Source organism: Lucilia cuprina, chromosome 4 (genome assembly GCF_022045245.1).
Source record: "Lucilia cuprina isolate Lc7/37 chromosome 4, ASM2204524v1, whole genome shotgun sequence".
In the NCBI taxonomy this organism is placed as follows: domain Eukaryota; kingdom Metazoa; phylum Arthropoda; class Insecta; order Diptera; family Calliphoridae; genus Lucilia; species Lucilia cuprina.
The window spans coordinates 15,489,356-15,502,281 of NC_060952.1; the positions used below are offsets into that span (position 1 = coordinate 15,489,356).

General features: G+C 25.9%; 1 protein-coding gene across 2 annotated transcripts in view; it reads left to right on the forward strand.

The window, feature by feature from the left end:
• The window catches only part of LOC124419303 (ETS-like protein pointed), a 97,262-nt gene extending 87,332 nt beyond the window's left edge, over nucleotides 1-9,930 (forward strand). Inside the window, exons 5-6 of one of the 2 annotated variants that reach the window (XM_046948014.1) lie at nucleotides 7,495-7,611; nucleotides 9,661-9,930. In XM_046948014.1, the coding sequence (XP_046803970.1) occupies nucleotides 7,495-7,611; nucleotides 9,661-9,872 (329 nt within the window). In that variant the 3' untranslated portion in view covers nucleotides 9,873-9,930. The remainder of the gene's footprint in view (nucleotides 1-7,494; nucleotides 7,612-9,660) is intronic. The other variant, XM_046948013.1, reaches the window with a different exon arrangement.
• Nucleotides 9,931-12,926: the final 2,996 nt, after the last annotated feature.

Genomic DNA, 12,926 nt, shown 5'->3' on the forward strand with positions numbered 1-12,926 from the left:
AACATCACATACAATTTCATATTTTTTCTTAAAAACAAAAACATTTTAAATAAAAAAAATAAACTAAACCTACAAAACATCTATATGTTGAAGTATATCTACACGCTTTACTCGTCTTGTCCCTAGTTTTTGTATTTTAAAAATCAATTGACTTTCAGTCTTTAAAAAAAGAATAACACAACAAAAAATAATAATACAAAGTGTTAAGAATGAAAAAGAATTGAAATGAACTAAAAGATACAAATATTAAGATAATTATGTTGTCAGTAATAATATTTCTTTACGTTTTTTTTTTATTCATTCATTCATTCATTCATTCATTCATTAATTCATACAATCTATTCATTCATTTTTGTTTGATGTGTTTAATATTTAACCATCTTTGATTTGTTGAATTTAATTTTTTTCGGCTTCTTTTCTTTTGTTAGTATTTAATTCATGTTTTGTTAAAAATCTTTTTTTATTTTGGGATTTTGTGGTGTTAATTATAATAATTATTATATATTTTTTTTTATAATGGCGCCTAGCAACTTTTAAGTCATTTGAAATGAAAATCTTGGTTTTAAAAAGGCTTCAATTATTTTTAATTATCCATATAAATTATTCATTAGTCTGACTTGAAATTTGTTAGATTTTATATGGAGACTTTTATTTAAAATAATTAAAAAAAACAATTGTTATTATCACTTTGTATCTTATTTAAACTTATCTTGATATAATTTTAAGAATTTTGGGAAAAAATGCACATTGTGAAATATTTTTTTTTTTTTAATTTTCTGTATTTTAATAAGTTGGTGTATTACGATTGTTTATCGGGGAATTCCGAAATATGACCTCTTGTATGCATAATACTTTAAGAAAATTATTTTTACATTTAATATTTTTAATGAATTCTAAAGATTTAAAATGATTTAGGAAAACTACGGCGTGTTTCAGTAAACGCAAATCAATTGTGCAATTCACAATCGTTGTTGTGTAGTGGTATCTTACTATGTCGTATTTTTTTAATATTGTTTTGTTTTTTGTATTGCTTTCAATGACTACTGCATTACATTTGACTATTCAAGTAATGACTTACATGTAATCTGATATGCAAGTACTTTAGACTTACACGCACGATGCCCAAGCTCATATTCTCTATTGGTAATTTATTTTTTAGCTTTACACCACTTTCTAACTGTTTTTTCGGAATGACTTACTGAAGTACTTCTTTGTAAGCGAATGTTTAACACATTTGGATTAAATGAACAAATAGTTAAATTTCAACGAAAGTTTTTGCTAGGAATAGTCCGTAATCATGCCTCTGTAGAGTTTGTGTTTGTAATATGATAGCAATCCTTTTTTGTCATAGTTGATATGGTCGGTATCATAACCTAGACCAGTGATTATTTTAAATTTTTATAATACTAAGTTTTGCAGATGTTTAGTGGGGTCTAGGTGAAAATATGAAGCGACCATTTTTAATCCTCTTCATTTTTGAGTCAAAAGAAGATTACAATTCAAAAAATAATTCTGTCCCAAATGGTATATTTTAAGGTGCGTGTAGGTCCAATATTTTTGGCTTTTGCAAACGTCAGAACAAAATGAAAATAATCCTCGAGTTAATAGACGTATCACCACTGTCTCTTTGTGTACCTTACTCTGAACTGTTGTCTATCGGTTACCGTAGTTCCATATTATATGGCTCTCTGGTTCGATCTCATATAAAATCATTCCCAGTAAAAGCCGAGAACACATTTTACAGCACTAGTTTATCGTCCAAACTAAAGGTACTAAAGCCAACACTTTCTCTACGGTTTGTAATCACATCAATAGGGGGGAATGTTTTATTAAGGTAACAGCAGCATACAATATTGCTATGAAATGCTCAAGTGTTATAGCTTTTAACCTTTAAAAGCTTGCAAAATTTTAGTATTTGGATTGAGATATTTCTATTACTAGAACTTTGCTATACAATATATGTGTCCGCAATTCTTTATAGAGAGCTTGTCTATCTTCAATTTATACATATAGTAGAAAAAAGATGACAGGATGTTGGAGCTTTTTAGTATAAAAAAGATGTTATTGGTTGAAAGCTTCTGAAAACTTTCACCACATAAATAGTTGGTTAGCCTGCCCGTGCCCGTTTAGAAAACTAATTCCAGAATTTTCGAGTGAAAAACAGTGCAATTTTTAAAATTTTGCTGTAGGTCTAGGTTAATCTAGCACAATGGGACTTTATAAATAAAACACTTAGAAGTGTGTAGATAACTTATCATACATATGTATGTATATTTTAATATAACTTTTCTTTAAATAATGCCTCTTGTATTTTATATACTTGTATTAGCGATTTTTTGGCTGATATGAAAAACTTTCTAGTTTATAGTCAAAACAGACTAGGTCAATAAAGTAGGAATTTCGAATTGAGATAAGATAAAATGTATTGTGCCAAAAAAATTATGAATGGAATAATTCAATGAATTTGGTCTATCTACGCACATACATACATATGTAAAATATTTTGATAACATGAAGTAATTTGCAAAAAAAAATTCACTACCGCCTATAAATAATTGAAATTGATTTTAAAATAAGACGCAATAAATGCTAAAATTGTATTCAATAATAAATTTAAAGCTAAAATAAAGCATGTATTGTGATATTTGGGTAAAATATGATCTAAAGCATTGATTGTGATGAAGATCACTGCTCTTAAGCCAGAATTAAACAAACATGATCAGTTTTCTGCCAACAAATCGAGATCACACTGTAAATAACCGATCAATTTTTTTACACACTTTATTCATGTATTCGATTGCACTTTTTTTAACCATAATCAAAATATCATTTAACAGTTTGTTGTGCAATTTTTGCTGCTATTCTTTATGAATTATGATTTCTTTTAGATTTTGTAGTGTAGTTTTTTTACAATAAATATAAAAAAATAAAATAAACAACATATTGTACAATGTCGACAATGATGATGGCCGTTTCCGTTTTAGTTGGTCGTTTTTTGTGATTTTTATACGTCTTCCCCGATTAGCCAGCAAAACTCTGTAGCAGCAGCAAAATGACTCTCTTTAAAAAATTTTCAAACAAAAACCTCTTTTGCAAATTTTGATCATGTTTTTTTTTACAATTTTGTTTTTAGAAAATCGACTCTCTTCTTTCTTAAAGTGTATTTGAAAATGTAAGGTTTTTGTGAATGAATTTTGATTTCAAGTGTTTCTTTATTTTTAAGATATAAAGAGTAAAATCGTTTTAAATCTTATGGAAACTAAGAGAAATTTAATTTGAAAAATAACTCTCGCTAAAAGTATCTATGTGTCGGTAAAAGATACTTTTCTGATACTTTGTTGTTATTATTGTTTTGGTGTTTTGTTGTATATTGAAGGTGCTCGTGAGCAAGAATGAGTATGAGCTCTAGTGAGCGAGAGAACAAGTGAGTGAGAGTGATTGTATCGGTATCGGTGACAATGTGTTTGTGTTTTGGTATTTTAGGATATTATGATGATCGTTACGAACATTATTTTACTCACAATTCAGTTCATATTTTACGAATCCAATAGATACACAACAATATACACAAATTATTTGTTAAACAACAAAAATATTATTAAAATTTTGAGATTTTTTTGGTTGGTTTTATAAAAACTAACGGAAATAAAATAAAAATTATAATAAAATTAAACACTAAAGAAAGAATTAAAAAGAAACAAAAACAAAAGTATATAACAGAGTTAAGAAGTATAAAAGATAGAATGAAAGAAAAAATAATAATAAAAATAATTAAATGCAAGTGTTGGAAAATGCAAATGTGATTTTAAAGGTTCTATAACCATACCTATACAAGAAAATGCGTGTATATGTGTACTCTATGTATGGGTATTAGTGTATGTTTTTAAATTTAAAAAAAAACAAAACAAGAAAATGGAAATATATTGTGTATTTATATATGTACATAATACATATGTATCTTTTAGATACATTTTTGTGTTTTAGCTAAACACCTGTGATTAGAATTTAAAACAAAACCATAAATGCAAATGTCTAACATGTGTTTTAACGCAGTACATACTATTAAAATAAAACAAATAATAATTCACAATAAAAATATTATAAAATAAATAAAATATTTCATAAAATTAACAAGAAATCCATAAATAAATCTCAAAAAAAAAAGAAAAAATACACTTGTTATCATACTTTATTATAAAGAGACTGGATATTTTATGATTACAATTTATAAGAAAGTCTACTGATTGTTGTTAAAAAAATCTTTTGTTCAGTGTAATCTCCCAGAAAACACAAAACAACATATTCAAATCAATTCAATTGAATTAAATGCTTGAACCCAACCGAACTCTTTATGCAGTAGGTCTGTCCGTCTGTCCGACTGTCACAATTGTTCGAAATTTTAATAAGCAGCAAGCAGTAGTGGTATTAGTTGTTGTTGTAAAATAATAAAAACAAATCAAGAACTGCACCCACACTGTGATTCCGTTTTGTGTGACATTTTTCTTTCTTTTTCTTTAGTATTCATAAACTTTCTTCTTTATACACAATTCCAACTATTACATCCACCCTTTCAAGTGCTGGTACACATTATGTTCCTTGGCTGACGCCTTAACCGTATGTCTGTCTGTCCGCCTATTTGCCTGCTTTCTTTCCAAGCATTAATGCTCTTTTACATGCATATGTTTATGGATGAAAAAAAGAAGAAGGAAAAAAACGCGTGCTATAAATTAACACTTGTTATTCTTATGCTTAAAGAAAAAATACTATTCATACTATGAATCTACCATATCTAAATGTCTGTCCGTATGTCTATACATAAATACATATAAATATTTTTTTTATAGTTAACTCACTTGTTTATTATTGTTGTAGTAATAATAACAATAATTCAGATTATTAAAATAATAAATACAACAACACATAGCCTGCATCCATGTTTGTAGATTGCTGCTGTTTTTTGTTAATGTTTATCAAATGATAAAATACTATTAATTTGTAGAAAGGGTCATAACCCTCTTTCACCATTCACCCATTCAAAGTAATTCAGCCAGTCGGTCGGTTGGTCTTCTATTATATACAATTTCACAATCAATTGAGAAGGTCAATAAGTTTAAACAATGAATGGAATTGATTTGTTACACCAGTAAGAACATCAACATCAAAAATATCACCATCACATCATCAGAACAGACATCTTTTTGATTGTGATACAAAAATATTATGGCTCAATTAAATTATATTTATCGTACGAGTTTTTTTTATTATTTATTTATTCATTTGGTTGTTTGTAAACATTATTTTTGTGTATTGTTGTCAATTTGTTTTGTATTTTAACCCCATGCCCTGCTAATAAATAAATTGGATTGTAGAAGGGGGAGGTTGAAGATTTAGTTCAAGGGGTTTATTTAGGTGATTATATCATATGTTTACATACGTTTTAGATTTTATAGTTTTAAATTTAGGTGTTTTTGTTTGATTGATTAGCCTATAAAGGCAGATAGACAATGATTGAATCTATAATTTGATGCCTTTGTGTCAAAGGCATCAAAGTTAGAAACAGTTAAATAATGATGATGGATTTGAAATGCGATTTTCACTGATTATTTGTTAGTTCGGTGAAAATACTATTTTATTTGTGAATTTCGGATTTTTTTAGCATATTTTTTTGTTCTAGTCTGGTAGACCAGAGATCGTCTCACACCTAAATCAATTTCCCTTTAACTCTATATTATGACACTTTTCTCTATTTAGATCGTTATTTTGAGTTCATAGCTACAGTAAATGATTATTTCCAAAGAAAAATACGTTACTTTTTAAAATTTAATGTCATACATCCTGCGTATCCTACACCTTTTCCATTTTTCATCAATATACGTTAAAATAAGGTGTGTGTTGAAGTCAAATCCATAAAAAGTCCAGCGGTTTAGTTTGTGTGTGAAGGGGTTAAGGGAACACAAATTCACTTCATAACAAAAAATAATCTTTCAAAATATTGATTACATCGGAGTCATTTTAAATTTCTTAAAATGTTTGTTTCTTTTTCAATAATTCCAATTAAGCTTTTGGTAAATTTTTCAAATTTATTATTTTAGATGCGGTAATAAACATTTATAAATTTTAAACATATTTCACGAACAGCTCCGAACTAATCTCATGAACTAGTTAATTATCAACATAACCTAAAATTATTCCTTCTAGCAAGGACATAAACCTAGCTTAAACAATTAAAAGCGGACTTAAACTATGGGAAAGAAATGTAAAGCATACTTTAAGGTGATTTATAGATAGAAAGGAAAGGATATTTATAATGGTGTAGAAGGACATTTGTTAATTTAAATAAAATAGGAATTTCAATACGTCTTTATGTTATAAAATTTTATGAAATTTTAAAATAAAAAAATACATAATTAAATTTGTCTAAAAAACTGTAAAGAAATCTGTTTTAACATAACTAAAAACTAAAAAAAAACACTTGTTTTAACATTTAGTATATAACTACATATGTACAAATATAACAACATAATAAATATTTTTTCTGAATAGTGTTTATAAGCAGAGTTTAAGAAAATAATTACCCACAAAACTTTTAAGATAAAAATAAAAAAATGATATAAACAAGAATATTAAATTAATATAAATAAAAACAATATTTAACTTAAAAATAAAATTTTGCAATAAAAACTATAGAAAAAAACATTCAAACAAACAGCATTATACAAGTGATCTGCTGCTTATTGAGATCAACTCTATCTCATCGCTTCTAAAAAAATTATGACAAATGAATGGATCGATTGGACGGATGCCCGTTTACGTGTACCATTACGTATGACTGGTTATCCTTATCCACAATCGTATTATGTTGCCAGCACTAATAGCAATACTAGTGGCAGCAATAGCAATAATTCCTGCAGCAATACACTTAACACCGGCAATAATAATTATTTTTCTTGCTTTACAACTAATAAATTCAATTTAAAAAAACACAAAATACAACAATTATATACAACAAATGGCAAACTAAAAGGTAATTATTTTATTTTATAAAAGGTAATTAATTTATTTTGAATATTGAATGTAGACATACAAACATTTACTCACCTGTATATACAAGATATATTTATAAATAGCAAAATATTGTTATTGAATAAATTAAAAATAAAAAAGTTAAACAATAAAATATGTGGGAAATAAAAGTAATGAATTATAGTAAAATGTTTTTAAAGTGGCATTTTTATACAAAATTTGTAAGTCAAATCTAAAAAGCTTTTTTTTCTAAATTGTATTGAATTTTTCAACAAATAATTTTTGAATACTTAAGACAAATTTTCATTAAAATTTTATTTTATAAACCTTTAATAAATTGTTATGGATAAGGCAGTTGTTTTTGTTGGTCTTATAAATCTTTCGTTATCATTATTAAAAAAAAAACTATTATAATATGATAAAAGCATTTAATAAAAATATTGTTTTGTGTTTTGTTTTTCTCTTTTATAGATGTTCCCACACAAATACCTCCTTTAACGCCTGGTACAAATCGAAAAGTTGCCGAGGTGCTAAAAGCCTCTTTTGCTTCCTGGGAAAAAGAGGTACAGAACTGCAATATAACCAAAGGTAAGTTTAAAAGTTATTTCCTAGCGGATAAAACAAAATCAAGTAGATTTTACAAAATTATAGTTTTAAAAAGGAATTTTAGAAATAAATGTCCAATTCACAATCGGTGTTGTACTGTTGTATCGTAGTGTGTCGTAATTTTTTTATTATTGGTGTGTTTTTTATTTCAAAAAATGTTATTTGAAAACAATGTATGACATACAACACTACAACCATACGATATTGATTGTGAATTGGACAAATGTATTTAATAAAGATTTATTTTAAAATAGTCAATGGACAATACAATTTATTAATTAGCTTAGGCTCGAGACAGTAGAGTACTCAAAAAAAAAAAAAAAATTAGTCAATAAATTAGAAAATAGAATAGTCTATATCTAGACCTTAGTGTCTAGTCTATAGAATAATCTTTATATCATTTTAAAAAAATTAAACATAAAATTGCTAATTTGGTTGCAATCATTTCCAATTTTTTTTTACAAAATTTTCCCCGGAGGCGGTTGTTCTTTTGACTTTGTGTCAGAAGTACAATTTTTGATTAATATTTTAATAAGAAAATCAATTTGAAATTGTACAAAATGGGTCATTGGTGCAACAATGTTCTTTTAAAGTATTAAAAGCATACCAGGAAAAGAGAATTTTGAACTCAGTACAATATGTTTAAAATAAATGTTTCTTTAATCTTAACGAAATGGATATTTAATATCCTGTAGTTTTATGGTTATAATTAAAAATTTTTTAGAGTATTTCTGGTCCGCAAAACGCCTCATTCATAACCATATGAAAGGCTTATAAATCAATTATCCATACAATATTAGTTCTATATAAACCTTTGGTAAATTGGTTTTCATAAGGCAAAAAATAATACGTTATGTTATGGCACCCTAAAAACTTAAAGTTATTATAATTATTTCTGCTATTTTCGACCCACCTTTAATGGTGTAGCAGGGTATTATATAGTCGGCTAGGCCCAACACTAGATGTAAAATATTATCACGATTGGTAATTACCAGGGAAACCAAATATGTGGTGCGTCGTGTGGAATTATGGATAAGATATTTACACGTTTCAGACCATTTTAAGAATTTTGTCAACGATTTGTTAGAGCATATTTTTGCATATATTTTGTTTATTTTTAAAACATATTTTTAAAAATCTTAAAAATTGAGAAAACGAATTATTTTTTTTTTTAATTTCTTTAAAATTTGTAATTTTTGATGTAGAACTTGAACAGCAAAAAATACAGTAGTCTCATCTTATGGAAGCTAGTTGAAATCGTGGTTCAATTTAGTAAATTTTCAAATTTACTAAATTCGCGTCTAAAAACTAATATAGTATCCAATAAGGACACATTTTATATATTTTTGTGGGAACTATATTTAAATATAATAAAATTAATATTATCGTTCTTTTGGTATAAAAATGTCTTTATATATTTAAAAAATTTCTTAAAAAAATATATATAGTTTTAATTTTCCCTATCCTTAGGCTTAGTTTAACAACATTTATTAAAAATTTTATTTAAACACTAATTGATTTCTAGTGTTTTAAACATTTAAACAATTTAAATTAAATAATCAACAAGTTGTTGTTTTTCTTTATTAAATTCTTATTTAATAGACTATTAAAAAATATAAATTCTTTTAATACATTAAGGCAATTATGTATTTGAGTAGTAATTAAAAATACATATTTTATATGAAAATATAAAAAATACACAAATTCCCACAATACAATACAGCAGTTAAAATCATACATACGAATGCACATACATATGTATGTGTAAATTTATGCAGGGGTATGATAATAAGCCTAGAAAGCAATAATCCACCCCTCCTGTTTAAAAACAACATTTAAAGTCATATTAATAAGTAATTCCAATGACAAAACATGAAAACATCATTAAATTACTGAAATATCAATAATAAAGCAACAATAATAATAAAGTTTTTTTTTTTATTAAATACTTGATAAAATTAATTGTTTGTTTAGTTGAACAAAACAAATTTAATGTTTTTTTTTTTTGTAATTTTTTTTTCTATTTTGTAGATCCCCGCCAATGGACTGAAGAACATGTTATATATTGGCTAAATTGGGCAATAAAAGAATTTTCATTGGTTTCTATGAATCATGAACCGTTTTTAAAAATGAAAGGACGTGATATAATTGAATTAGGAAAAGATAAATTTTTAGCCATAACACCAGCATTTACCGGCGACATACTATGGGAACATTTAGATATATTACAAAAAGGTAAGTAGACAATGTGATTCCTTTTTGTTTAATACTAATTACACTTTAATTTATTTAATTTAACTTATTATTCTCTACAACATGAACAATATTATTGGAAATTATGAAAATTTTTATTTTTCTATTTCTATTCGATTACTAATTAATATTGTGTTAGGTTATGTAGTTTAGTATTTGTATGGCATTTTTACTATAACTTACATACATACATACATACGTATGTATGTAATATTTGTAATGTGTATAGTGATGTATAAATTCAATAATTATAAATAGTGTAAAACATGTAAGTGTTTAAACGTTTAAGGCATATTAACAAGCTGTTGGCGCCATCAGTCAGTCCGTCACTCATTCACTCGTTCGCTTACTTCGTCAGCTATTAACGCTTGCACCTGACAAATTTGATAATTCTCATAATAATCGTCACCCAAAAAACACACAAAACATATAAAGAACAAAACAAATTACAAAAAAAAAACATTTTTAATAAATTAATTCAGAAAAAGGAAGACAAACAAGTGTTAATGGTCAATAACAACCAGAACTACATGTTTCCCCAATTACAACTATTTTATGTCTTTGAAAAACATGTATATTTTTTTACGATCAGGACTTTTTCTTCTATTGTTTAATTTCAAAGGAAAAATTTCAAAAGAATTCATTACATGCTTTTACAAATAATGTTTGGAATTTTAAAATATTTATTCTTCAAAAATATGCTCGTATTTATGCTAAAATCGTATTGATTGAATTTTGATTTTTTATAATATTGTTCATTATTTTTCTTTGTGTAAAAATAAAAAGATTGATCCCTTGTTATTATTATTTTTGAATTTTATAATTTATTATATACATTTTTTTGGTTATTTTTCCTACTAATTTCATTATAGTTGTAGGAATTTTCAGAAAAATTATTAAGATAGTATTGTTGAAGAAAAATAACTATAAAGTTATTATTATATATAGAGGAACTTCATATATTTAAAATAATCTACACAATAGTCAGTTGTAGTTTTATTATTCTACAGTAAATTCCTTAGTCAGGTCAGTAGTCACCTCTATAGTCGAAATTATTCCAGCAAAAAATTTCTTACAAAATAGCATTATTTTAACACAGTAATGACATTGGAGGCAATTACTTAATATAAACGCTTACCAGTAATTAGAAAAATAGCCATTGTAAATATTTAAAAAAACGTATACAGCTTATAAAGCTTCACAGGCAAAAGTAGAAATGAATAAGATGATATTTATCTAACACATTATTGGTAAGAACTTATTAGACTACTTCTATGTAATCCAGGCAATATGTAGTAATCATAGAAAAGTATGTTGTTAGGTAAGTAATTATAATTGAAATTCGTAACCTATTTTTCTGGAATGGTGTAGTCTATTATGGAGAGACAATGGTCTGATCTATAGTTGTTGGTCAATAGTCGAGACTTATGAAAACAATAGTCTGGTCTATAGTATGGTCAATATTTGTGGTCGAGACTACAGACTTGAAAATAAGGTTTTAGTGGCAAACTATTTATCAAACAATTCCTCTTTCGTAATATAAATATTGAAGACATTCATGGACATTTTTTAACATTTTTAAATTTTTCAAAAAAAAAAAAAAAAAAAAAAAAAATATTTATTTTGGACAATTTTGTATTATTTGGACAACTGAAATAAATATTGAAAAATCTTAACGAACTAGCGAAATAAAAAGTTTTATACGTTGCTTAAGATAGACACTATTGAAAGTAATCCTTCGATATATACAATTCTTTAAATATGTAAATGACAATGACATAGTAATTGATTTTTCATTAAAACATGACACAACCTCATAATAGGGAACTTTAGGTGTCCCTCAAACTCGTGCTGGTTCCTTCCCATAAGAAAAAATTTCTGCATAAATTTATTTTTATAAATTGCAAATCTGAGACAAAAATTAAAATAGTTTAGAAGATTTTTATTGAAAATATCGATGTAAAAGGTCAGTACATATGCTTTATTGACAATCAGCAGAGTGAAATGTTTTGAGGATTTAATATCTTTGTCTTTGGCTAAAATTTTAGGAGAGGAAAGCTTTCTAAATTTTTTAAACATATGGAATCAAAAAATAGTATTTCTATATAAAAACTATTAATTTTTAATTTATACCAACAACTTTTTAACTCTCCCTTTGGAAGTACTTATTTAAGAACTTACTTGTGAGCGAAAGTGGTATATACTTGTCTTCAAAATCATTGCCATATTGAAATAATGAAATGAAAAGCCTATATATAAGTAGTGAAAGATGGTTGAATAAGCTTTCAATGAAATATTTTTGGCTGGGTACCTACTTCATTCATTTTGATCTTTAAGAAAATCAGTAGAGTATATTTATATATATATAAAACACTTGAATAAAAGTAAATTGTTTATAAATAACACTTTCTTTATTTCCGTTTTCTTTAATTTGGCCATAAATCAAAATTGATATGAAACTGGTATTTCTGTTGCTAATATTAAACAAAACTAATCAATTGTTTTGTTTAAATATTTATTAATTAAATTACTTAAAGATCAGATCGTTGAAATCCCATTTCCTGTTTAAGTATTTGTGATTTTAAATTGTAGACACTTTTAATTTATAATCAACTAACGATAATTTCAAGTGCCAAATATTTATTAGCTATTGTTTTTTTCCAATTCAAGTTATTGAATCTATTACTCATGCTAAATATTTCGATTGAGAACTTGATAATGATTGGGAAATTTAAAAAAAAAATGTTTGAGATTGTTTAGATTTAAAGAACCTTTCATATTTTTAAACAACATTATTAAGTTAATTTTAGTATTTGCATTGACCAATACTAAAAAAAAAAAACTAAATAAATATATAAATATGGGGGAAAAATAAAATATAAACTATAGCACAAAAAAAGCAGATAAATAGAACGGAAAATCAGCTTAAAGCGGATGTCTTCGAGGTAACAAAATCACCATCAACTAAAATGTCTACTGTCGTTGTTACTGCTTCTACTACCACTTCCAATATTGCTGCTACTGCTGTAGCCGTTCTATTGCAT